The sequence below is a fragment of the Solanum lycopersicum genome, chromosome 10 (genome assembly GCF_036512215.1).
Source record: "Solanum lycopersicum chromosome 10, SLM_r2.1".
In the NCBI taxonomy this organism is placed as follows: Eukaryota; Viridiplantae; Streptophyta; class Magnoliopsida; order Solanales; family Solanaceae; genus Solanum; species Solanum lycopersicum.
In genome coordinates this window covers 63,768,333-63,780,458 of record NC_090809.1, presented here as the reverse complement: position 1 = coordinate 63,780,458, position 12,126 = coordinate 63,768,333, and the positions used below count along the sequence as shown (strand labels likewise).

Genomic DNA, 12,126 nt, shown 5'->3' with positions numbered 1-12,126 from the left:
GTTTAAGAAAATTATTATGACTTTTCATTGTATATACACCTATAATTAATATGACGTTTAGTTAATATATGAAAATGGCAAATTAATAAAATTAATTAATTCATTAATGACTTATTAATCACTGTGTAAAATAGAAAGCGTTCATATAATATGAGATGATGGAATATTTATCTTTTATTTAATCAAATTTTAACTACTTTAATTTTTTTTTTAAAAGAGAATTACCAAAAAGGGTGAATTAATGCTTCAGACTTCTGAGTGTGTGCCTTATGGTCGGTCATAGATAGTGGGAAGTGTGAACTAAAATATAAAATTTTTCATCCATAAATTTATAACGAAGAAAACATAGACAAGAAAATGATTTGGTACGCAAAGTTTTGGCCTTTGGGAATTAAATACAAATGTGTACTAACAAGAGAGACAATGAAACTCAAAACTTTTTTTAAAAAACTAAAACTACAAACAATAATATCCCAATTTGAATCATAACCAACCTTATATTTTTGAATCCTTTTTTGCAATTAATGTTCTAGAGTCTCAATAGAAATGACTATATATATATATTTATATCGCTTAGATCAGTTCCTTTTCGTATGAATAAAACCTTAAATTTAAATAACTAAAATTCTTCGATTCTTAAGAAAAAAAACTAAATATATCTCAATTTGACTTTACAGAAAAAAAAAAACAACAAGTGACATCTAGTTAAGCTGACAACTTTTTAATTTCTTCGGTCAATTCGAAATAGGAAAAAGGAAGAAATTACATCAAATTTCAACCCAATAAATCTATATGTTAAGCTCTTTTTAAGTTAGAAATTAAAACTTTTACCCAAAAAAAAAACATACATTACAAACCAATACAATTTCTTGATGTAGTAACTCCACCATCCACAACAAGATTATGTCCACTTACATATCTTGATTCATCACTAGCTAAATATAAAGCTGCCTCAGCAATATCTTTAGCCCTTAGTGTTGTCCCTTTTAAATTCCCCAAACCCCTCACAAAATCTTCAATTTTTTCAACTTCTTTTTCACTAGGCAATCCAATATTCATTTCTCCTCCTTCATCTCCATCTCCATCTCCATCTCCATCATGGCTCCATGCATTTACCAACATAGATGTTGCAACACCAAATGGTGAAATACAATTCACTCGAATCCCATACCTTCCCAATTCACACGCGACGTTCTTAGTTAGCCCTACTATCGCGTGCTTGGAAGACGTGTATGTGTGTGGCCCGAGTCCTCCCAGGACTCCGGCCACACTAGACGTTGAGATGATGCACCCATGTCCTTGTGGGATCATCACACGAGCCGCGTGCTTCATTCCCAACGCGGCTCCTCTTACGTTAACAGACATCACACGATCGAATTCGTCTGGATCGAAGTTGATTATGCTCTTCTTTTGGCTTGATTGACTGCCTAAAACACCAGCATTGTTGAATAAGATATCAATGTGTCCGAATTTTGACAACGTTGAGTCGATTAAGTTTTTGATTTCGTCTTCAGATGTAACATCACAATGAATGTAAGTTACTGACAACATGTTTGCTAATGTATTTCCCAGAATGTCTTCTACATCTGCTATAACAACTTTAGCTCCATGTCTTGCGAAGAGTCGCACTGTTGCCTCTCCGATTCCTCTGGCTCCGCCTGTTACAATTGCTACCTTGCCTTCCAATCTGTAAAGGTCACTACGACTCAATAAAATTAGTGGCTTAAAATCAAATTATATATAAAAAAATAATACAAAATTGAAGTGCGCTTTTAACACTTCAATTAATAGCTGAGAATGTGGAATAGAATATGATCAAAAAGCCTAGAAAAATAGTAAAATCTTTTCAGTTTTCTTTTCCTTGGAATTTTTTTTTACCTCACTCTCTTAAAACATGATGATTGTTTTTTTTAAAAAAAAAAATGATGAGAAATATATAAAAAGGAATCACAAAATGAAATTTGGTTTTGATTATTTAGAAATTTATAAAAAAAATAATACAAAAGGAAATATTGCAAGCAACCAAAAAAAAGGAAAGAAATGAGATAGGTAGCTATAGCTTATATATAAATTATAATTAGTGTATAATTAATTACCTTTTAGTAAAGCTTGGAGGATTAATTTCCATGGCTATGGAATGATGAACTCTTGCAAATGTTTTTTCAGGCATCAATTGAGCAGGCATTCTTATAAAAGTATGAAGAAAGTGATATTAATTATAGATAAGAATATGAGGATAGATGGATTATAATTTTGAGGGGATGGGAGATTTATAGGGAAATTTCATTTAATTAACCCCCCCTATTTTTATGTTTGGGGGGTGGGTGGGGAGTTATAATTTCTTGGCAATTTCCAATACTCCAAAACTTTAGTCAATATTCTGTTCGGTTTTTTTTATATGTCATCTTTTTTATATTAAAAAATTATATAACTTTATATTTATATCTTTTTTTAAAAAAAGTCAATTTTATAATAAATGAAAGATACATTTTCAAAGTTTAATTAATTAATCTATCAAAAATAAAATATAATAATTTGTGCATAAATTTTATAATATAATTCAGCTATTTATAAAAAATTATATGATATATAAAATGAGACGGAACGGAGGGAGTATATGCTTGTCCCTCACTACTAAAAAACAGCTATACAATTTTCACTTTCCATCCTACCCCATGTGGTCATATTTTTACAGGAGTACTTTTTTTTTTTTAATCTATGAATATGGTGTTAAGTATTTCCATTAGTTTTACGAGATATATATTGTTTTTTATTAATAGTAAGTATTAGGTACTTTATCGACTAAGATAAATGAGAAAAATTACTTAGAATCACAATAAACACATAAAAGTTACTTAACGGCACAAAATTTCGACTTACATTTGTATGATATATTCTCACAGTTTCGATTTTCAATATTATACCGTTTGACTTGAAAGAAATACTAAATATATAAATTTGTGGTCTAAAATCTTTCCTTTTTAGAGTAAAATTAAATTTTAAAATAAAATTATTTTTAATTATAAAAAAATTGACATTCTTTTTATACGAATTAAATGAAAATATGCTTTAAAACTTGATTCATGATATATATATATATATACACACGTACGTACCTATCATCAATATTAAATGGTTCATTCAGATTGTAAGCAAACATGGCCTAATAAAGTAAGTGAGTTTGCTACCCAATTTTTTTTTGTAACTACTCAATTATAAAAAAAAAAGAGTTAAAACATAAATTATTAGTGTTCAATTAAATAAATACCTAGCTGTCTTAGAGATCTCTAAACTATTATTAAACTAAACCTACTAATTAATCTTAAACTATTTAAATCCATCTACTTATCCCTTCTTCAATTGGTACTTGTTTTAGGTAGATTAATTTTTTTTTTAAAAAAACATTAGTTTTTTTGCAAAAATGGAAAGGATCAGTTTTTGCTGTAAATATTTGTCTGCAAAAAAACTTTTTGACTTTTTGAGTCAGCATAGCAACTTTTTTTGAAAAAAAAAAATATAAACTGAAGCAGAGGCGATTATTTCATAAAATAAATGATCACTTAATTTTACCAAAAATTATTGTAGCTATTTTTAAACGAAATACTTGATTTTTTTTCTCTGAGTATTACATAAAGTCATTAAGAAGAAAATCAAATTAATTTCATAATTTAGTGCAATAAATAAAAATTGACTTTCTTTTTTGAATTATTTTGACTTGCAACGGTTTTGGCTTACATGTCCCTTACGAAATTATATATTTTTGTCTATTATACCTTTATTTATTAATTTTAATTATTTAAAAGATTAATCTCTTTATTCTCTCATCAATCAATAAATAAAAGTTAGTCTAAGTAATTACAATATTAAAGTATATGTGTATATGTACTAATCTTTATTTAGGTTTCTTCCTAATTAATTTATATGTGAAATTAAATATTTTTGTCTGTAATATCCTTATTTAGTTTTCTTTTGAAGTTTTTTTTAAAAAATAAATATTAATTAACTTATTTTGATTAATTAATTATCAATGAATATGAATTAATTATTTAGTTTTTTCATATCGTTCAAATTCGTACTTACAAAGGGTAATAATCCTCACACTTAAAATAAAAAGGAAAGTGTATTCCCTTTGTCCAACAATATTTGTTCACTTTTGACTTTATACACTTTTTAAGTTATAAATAGAAGGGTATTTCTGGTAAATTTTCCTCTCATTTAGCATTACCCTTCTACTATTTCACATTTCAAATATAATACTTTATCCGTCCATCTTTAATTGTCACGATTTTTATTTTTAGAGTCAAACTATAAGAACTTTGACTAACATTTTACAATGTATTTTTCCATCATATTAATATACGAAAAACTGCAATTTATAGTAGTTTTCATATAGTTTTTGAATTTCTAAATTTTTTGTTTAAAATATCGAAGTAATGTAATCTAATTTAACTTTAAAAATTAGTTAACTTAACTTTCGAAAACGCAACATAACAAATAAAAGTGGACAAAGGGAGTATGTACAATCGCTTGAAAAATATTATAGGAAAACGACTATTATTAATGATAAATATAAAATTATCCATTGATTTCGTAAAGTGGACAAACATAGTTGTATGGTCGTCACTATCCTACCTGGATCCAACCAAGATATTAAAAAAGGATTATGTTAATTCGCTCTACTCGGAGAGCAGTACACCTAAAAAAAGTGACTACTTTACTTGCATGAAGAAAATTGTCAAACATTGAATGAAGGGAGGGACTAGGGAGGCTGGAACAAGGTTATCGAAGCATATCCATCATTGTCTATCTTGAAATAATATAAAAGACGACTATTATCAAATGATAAAAATGTTAAAAACATCTATTTTTTAAAAATAAAAACGACACATAAATAAAAACGGAAAAGATCTCAAAAGATTCATACAGGTCACAGAATCCAAGAAGGAATTGTAGTCATCCTAATTCCTATTAGATGGAACAAAACTAAATAAATTAATGTTAGTCAAATTTTAGAAGATCCACCCATATAGACCTATAAGAAAACCTAGAGGAAAGTGAAACTAGGAAGCTACGAATTAATTCAATTAAAATATGTAAGTTTTATTTGTTTACTTATTTCAGTATTAAAATACTATGCAAAGTTATAGGCACTCAACTATGTGCATATACAAGTTGTATAGTAATCCAAAAAAAAAATAGTTGTACAAGTAAACAAACCATAAATTAAAGCTAAGGAGAAATCATAAGATGCAACTTGTATAGTAATACAAAAGAATTAGTTACACAATTATATTTTAGGATCTAACATTAGATTCAATATAGTATTAATAAGAGGAGGGTAAGTCATCTACGCATAGTTTATTTCTATCTTGAAAAAATAAATACTGAATCATTTTTGATAGACTATCGCGATTTAATTACTCAAAAAAATGATATAAAGATGAGAAACAAATAAAAATAACAAGAAATAATCAAAATCAAAATAACAATATGCAATAATTAAAAAAAACAAGAATAATATTACCTCTTTCGAAAAGTTAAATTAATTGTGTTATACACACGCCAGATATATAAGGTATATTTAAATATCTTTCATTTTATTTGAAATTTGTGAAGTTTGAGTTAAATTGAGGATAAAGTTATGCACTAGACGTAATATAAATCAGCTTAGATGTATCTCACACGAATTGTTATGTAGGACGAGTGTGTTCACTTATTTATTTTTATACAAAATTAAATGACTACTTATACACACGCAAATTTAAAGAACATAAATATTATCTAAAACTAAATTAAAAACTACGTTTATATATTATATTATATAATATTATGCCACTATTTTGCCAGGAAAATGGACAAGCTGGATTTTGCATATCTATTTGCATTTCTTGAGATTTTTGTGAAGATCTTGTCCTATAAATATATTTCAATTTTGGATATAGCCAATCTTTCATTATGGATTAATTATCCAAGAAATATACACATATATATATTCATCAATTACAATTAATAAAGCAAAATAATATTTAGTACTAATTTAAGAAAGAATGGTTTGTCAGAAGTTCATGCTATCATGTGCCTCTGTAATTTCATCTAGGAACATGATCTCCATTTATTTCTTTTTATTAATTAATTTTATAATACTACTTGGCTCCTAATATTTTAATTCAAACTCCAAATTTAAGGGATTTAATCCAATAGTTAAAAAAAAAATATTAGACTTATCATCAGTTATTTTCTTTTTTCTAGTTAAACTATCAACAACTATAAATTAAAACATATATTGAAGCTAATTGTTTGTTATTCTTTTTTCTAACCTGAATTATCGCTATATGTATATTAAATCAAACTTTAAAGTTTATTAGGTCACTATCAGTTATTCTCTTTTTTCTATATGAACTATCATTATTTATCATTTTTTTTACTTGTATTATCATAATTCATGTATTAAAACACACTTCAAAACTTTTTAGATTAACTCTCGATATTTGTTTATCTTTTCTATTTAAATTATTACTGTCTACTTAACAACGTGTTTCTTACTTAGTACTACATAAACAGTGACAGTTTAAGCGAAAAAAATAAACAAAACTAACAGTTTAGATGTATATGAAACTCGAAAAAAAAAAACTTTTTTAGCATTAGTTCAATAAAAATTTATGATTCTATTAAGTAATTCTGTTAAGTTGAGTGAGCATTATTTTATTTCAAGTTGATGTGTACGATATAATATATAATATATAGACACTTATAAGTATAAAAATAAATATTTTATATGAAATAAAACATGCATGGGAGATGGATACCAAAATATATTTTTTCTTGGTCCAAAATTCAAACATATATGAGTCAAAGCCACTAGCTGTAACACATTTGTGCTTCACATAATTCTTTGTTTTCCTAGATTACATTTATTACAAGTCATCTGTTTCCAAGCTGTAAATTCAAAATTTACTCTATGTCTGTTTCATTTTAGTTATCGTAATTTTCTTTTTGAGAATCAAACGATATAAATTTTGATTAATATTTAAAATGTAATTTTTATCATATTATTATGAAAAAATTGCAAATTGTCATTCTTTTCCAACCATTCTTAAATATCAAATTTTTTATTTTGAAATATAAAATTAACTAATTTAACTTTACTTTGAAACTTAATTAAATTGGCTCTCAAAAATCGCAAGATGACAATTAAAAGAAACAGAAAAAATATGTTATAAGGGATATTTTTTTCATTTTCCTTTTTTATACCAAAATAATTAACTTTGGTACGATCTTTTATGTGCTAGAAAAAAATAACTTGTTCCGATATTAAATAATAATTCTAATACAACTTTTTTAAAAATTAATATAACCATGCAAAAAATAAAATAATTTTTTTTTAATCTCAAAAAACTATTCCATAATACGTATAAAATGACCCAATGGGTCAAAGTCACCATATTTTTTGTAATACTAATCGGTGGAAAACAACGAAGGGCCAGCTAATCTTTAGGTCAAACAAAGGGAAAAAAGAGTTAAAAATAGATCCACATAGATCTTCTACATTTTAATTTTTTTTTACTGTCAAAAAATAATAATATATTCAATGTAATATACAAATATTATCTTATGTTAGTTAAAATAGAATAATGATATTAGATACTCTTGACTTAAAAAAATATAATTTAAAAAAATGTAGAATTTAAAAGAGTTATAATGAAAATATTGAAGAAATAAAAGCAAGGACAATATAAATAGTATAGATAATCATTCAAAAAATAATTATGTGCCAAAGCAAACTTTGAATATTTTTAGTAGTATTAATCTACAATGGGTAATTTGGAGGGAGTTTACAAAGCGATAATTTTTTACCATAAAGTAAAAATTTGAATTGTCAATCGACCATCGTATATGACATTACTTATGTGTCACACAACGTTAATGAAGGGTTTTTGTTTTGCTTAAACAAATGTGATGTGGTGCACAAAATACAATAAGTTGGCGAATGAAAATATGAAGAAACATAGTTTATTCATGAGATTGTGAGTTCAAATCTATTGATCCCTTTATTCTTCTCTCTTTAGATTTTTCCGTAATTAAAGGACCGTTAATGACATATTTTTCAAAGTAGGATGTTTTGGACTTGAATCTCCATAATTTGAGGGTTGTTAGTGTCATATATCTCGAACTAAGATGATTTGGACTTGATCTCCATAACTTGAGGACCGTTAGTGACGTATTTCTCAAACTAGGATAATTTGGACTTTATCTTCATAAAATGATTTATGATTTAGACTTGATCTCCATATCTCGAGGGCATGTATTTCTTAAACTAGAATAATTTGAATTTTATTTCCATATAAGGATTTGTAAATCTTCTTTTTTAAGTATTTGGTTATATATCACATATCAAAAAGACTGACATATTGTAATCTCATCTTTGTAAATATTTCATGAATTTGTGGAATTTTTAAGATGTTTTTTCAAGAGAATATAGTACCATTTATATAGGTATAAACTATGGTTTAGAATTGAATAGCATGCGAGAATCCTAATTGAAATTTAATATACTTCGTAGAGTTTCAACTCAAACTGATACATGTCTTATAAAATTTCACAAAATTTCAATGTCTACAATTACTTCTCGTCATTTTCCCTTTCTAACTTGACAACTCTATTTGCTTAACACAATTTCTTTTTAACCTTCAATCCTTCGCATACCACTTCACTATTCAGCTAGCTCCGACTCGAAAGTGTACACAATAGGTAAAAATGCATCAATTCAATCTAATCATAACTTAGTTATGCAAAAAGAATAAACCAATATAGAAAATAAATAAAAGTGAAATTAAAGTACATGTTTGACTATAGTATAAAATTATTAATGGGGTGTACGGCACGATACATGTGATATTATACTATACAAAGTTGTCGTCCTTGCTGGCTATTACTGTACATTTTTCTGCCTCTTTATTTTGTTTTAAAATTGACAAATACATAATATTTAAATGTGGAAATATGTTTACTAATTAGAAAAAAATCTTCATATTATGAGAAATTATTCCTTCTTACTTTTAAAGATAAGATTTCATATTTAGTATTAGAAGTCGGCTACACCACATTATTTATCAATGTATGGTTAGGTAGTAGTGGGGGCAGATTTTAGATATTTTCTTAATTATTGGTTCATGTAAATCTAATATATATATATATATATATACATATATTGAAATCGTTATAAAAATTTATAAATTTTAAGTCTTAAATTCATCCTTTTCTATATATAGAAAAGATTTTGACTCTATATTGTATTATATAATAATTCTGATACTCGTAAAGTATATATATTCTTCTCTAAGTTTAGTAATAGATCAAGTTTATTATACTTTAAAAAAAGCAATTGGAGGAATATATTCTTTTTTTAACTTTTTTTTTTAATTTCTGATATTAAATTAATTGACGATAGTTTCCTCACCTTGTAACCCTCCCCCTCATTATATCTTTCCCCGTATCCAATTTAGAAATAAAATTTAAAAAGATTGATGACGGTTTGTCAAGTACTCTCAAGTGTGTGTTTTCTTTAAGATTTGTTGGGAAAAAAATATCTGTTAATAATTAGTAAAAATACTTAAACATTAAACTTATCATTTTAGTTACGATTGATGAGATAATTTATAGTTATATCAAATTCAAATGATTTATTTTTTATTCTTTATTTTGTGACCAATCGAAGTACATTACATAACTAATTAAATAAAAGGACCACTCGTATAGAAGAATTAATTAATTAAATAAAATAAGTGGTTTATATTCTTTTTTTTAAAAGGCAATGGAATAAAAAATAGAAAGGGCTCATTATCGACCGTATGTACATTATCTAAGAGATTAATTTAATTAATTTCATATATACAAAGATAAAGAGCAAATACATGTATTATTTTTTATTTATCAAAAATTATGAGTGCCGTACCTTTTTTTCTATTAAGCATCTCACAATTAATGTCTTTATTATCTTTATTTATTTATTTATATTCCCCTTTTGTGTCAATATTTAATTTTTGCCATTTTTTTGGAACGCTAGCCATTAGGTTCTCTCCACGAAACACTTGAACAAAATAAAAACTTAATTAGTGGACAAGAAAAAATTAAAAAATTTTGTGTTTAGTAAATTATTAAATAAGTAAAAATAAATAGAGAAAAAATATAAATCATTACCATAAAAAATCATAAATGATAAACCACATTAAAAAAAATTACATACTTTCATTATTCCTTTGCATAATTATTTACAATTTAAGCAAATGATTCACCGCAGAAAGTAAAAAAAAAAAAAGAGAGTAGTATGTGTGTTGATTAGCCGTTGCATTTTAGAGTATTTGAATATGGAGTTATTTTAACTTTTATCTCGGAAAAGTAAAAATTAAATAACAGTCATTCGAAGGATAAAATATTTAATTTTATGATTGAGGGTGTTTTGGGATAAAGATCTGGTTAAGTATAATTAGGTCAAGTAATGTTCATTGACTTTATAGATTCATGTCATGTGTACTATATAATAATTCATGGTTGAGATTTATTTAAATTATATACTCATCTTAATAATAAATTTAATTATATACTCATCTTAGTAATACAAACAACAAAGTTCAACTATATTTATTATTTTAAAATTACCAAATAGAGCAATTAAGTATACCCAAGCTAATATTTAAATTTTTTTTTAAGATAATGCAAATACTTTCAATCAGGTATATTAAATTTTCTTTTTCAATCTTAATTTTTTTTTTTGAATATGTTAGCTTAGGTATACACTTAATTGTTTTATTCCATTGTTTTAAAAAATAAAATAGTTGACAACTTTGTTGTTATTATTATTAAGAAGAGTATATAATTTAAATAAATTTCAACCATAAATAATCATATAATACGCATGACATAAATCTATAAGGCCATTGAACATTACTTGACATAATTATATTTGACCGTATCTCCAGTGTTTTGGTATGACATGTTCAATTGATCAAATATTCTAAAAAAAATATTTTATGAAAAAGAAGCTATGTACTTAAAAATGATGAAAAATATTTTTCTTATGAAAGTAGGGGAAATAAATTTTACTCGTGATATTCTATATCGATTGTGATTTATGTTCGTTCCGCCCTCCAACACATCTAATATTCACCCCCTCCCCATCTCCCTCCCATCCATTACATTCGTCATCACCCCCTCCCCCCCTATCTCTTCACGATCACCTTTCATAATGTTTGTCTAAATTATATACTAATATTTTAAGAGCATGTTTTTTTCTTTCTAATTACTTATCAAACACAAAATAAAAAGTAAAAAGAAATCATTTATTTTTCTAAAAGATACATTCATATCGAATACTGAACCACCTATCGAACACACCACTAATCTCATTTAAAATACATTCATATCGAATATTGTACCACCTATCGAATGCACCCCTAATCTCATTTCAAATTTCAATTTACTCCAAACAATGCTAAAAGTGATCCTACATCTAGGGCCGGTTATACACACAGATGGGCTCCATCAAGAAATTTCATTGGACTTGCATGTTGCATCTCTCTAGGCTTTGGGCTTATATACATGAAGAATGTAGGAACATTTACATACTGGTCATGTGGAATGATAAAAACAAATTATATTAGTTTAGGAGTAAATTATTTTATTTTTTGGTGAGTTTTCAATATTACAAATATTATTAGAATTTAGATTAGACACATGTATTTGGTGAGTCCATGTGAGCTAAAATTAGGTATAATTTGTTTCAAATATATTGTATCCAAGTGGATTCACATTTATCTCTCTCAATCGCCTCTTTCCTTCGCCGTTCTCACTCTCTCGCCTCTCTCCATATTTATCTGTATTTCAAAATGTATCACACGTACATCTATCTAGTGTGATTCACACATATCTGGGATACAATAACTATCCTGCTCGCCTATCTCCCTATTTCAATGCATCAGGAAGCAAAATACATATATCTATCTAGGTGTGTCTAACTTGAAAATTTTTATGAAATTATTAAGCAGAGAGACAGTATGTTGTCATTTCAAACTATTGGGAGAAATAGTAAATATTGTAGGAATGTTTGTGTAATTAAATAGTTTTTCATGA

At 26.2% G+C, this 12,126-nt stretch overlaps 1 protein-coding gene across 2 annotated transcripts; it reads right to left on the bottom strand.

Moving 5' to 3' along the window:
• Positions 1-700: 700 nt before the first annotated feature.
• On the bottom strand, positions 701-2,297 carry LOC101245216 (short-chain dehydrogenase reductase 2a). Of its 2 annotated transcripts, none has more exons than XM_004249603.5 (2): positions 2,097-2,297; positions 701-1,687 (listed from the first exon to the last, which is right to left on the bottom strand). In XM_004249603.5, exons 1-2 carry the CDS (start codon positions 2,183-2,185, stop codon positions 850-852), a joined length of 927 nt encoding a protein of 308 aa, XP_004249651.1. In that variant the 5' UTR covers positions 2,186-2,297; the 3' UTR covers positions 701-849. The 2 variants fall into 2 exon arrangements, with proteins under 2 accessions (XP_004249651.1, XP_010312311.1); XM_010314009.4 differs by having other exon boundaries at positions 701-1,699; positions 2,097-2,277.
• Between the last annotated feature and the right edge of the window lie 9,829 nt (positions 2,298-12,126).

Excerpts from the sequence above, each read along its gene's own strand:
- LOC101245216 (XM_010314009.4), bottom strand. The coding sequence starts at position 2,185 with ATGCCTGCTCAATTGATGCCTGAAAAAACATTTGCAAGAGTTCATCAT. Across the intron at positions 1,700-2,096 it reads CCTCCAAGCTTTACTAAAAG|TGACCTTTACAGATTGGAAG; the intron begins GTAATTAATTAT and ends ATTGAGTCGTAG.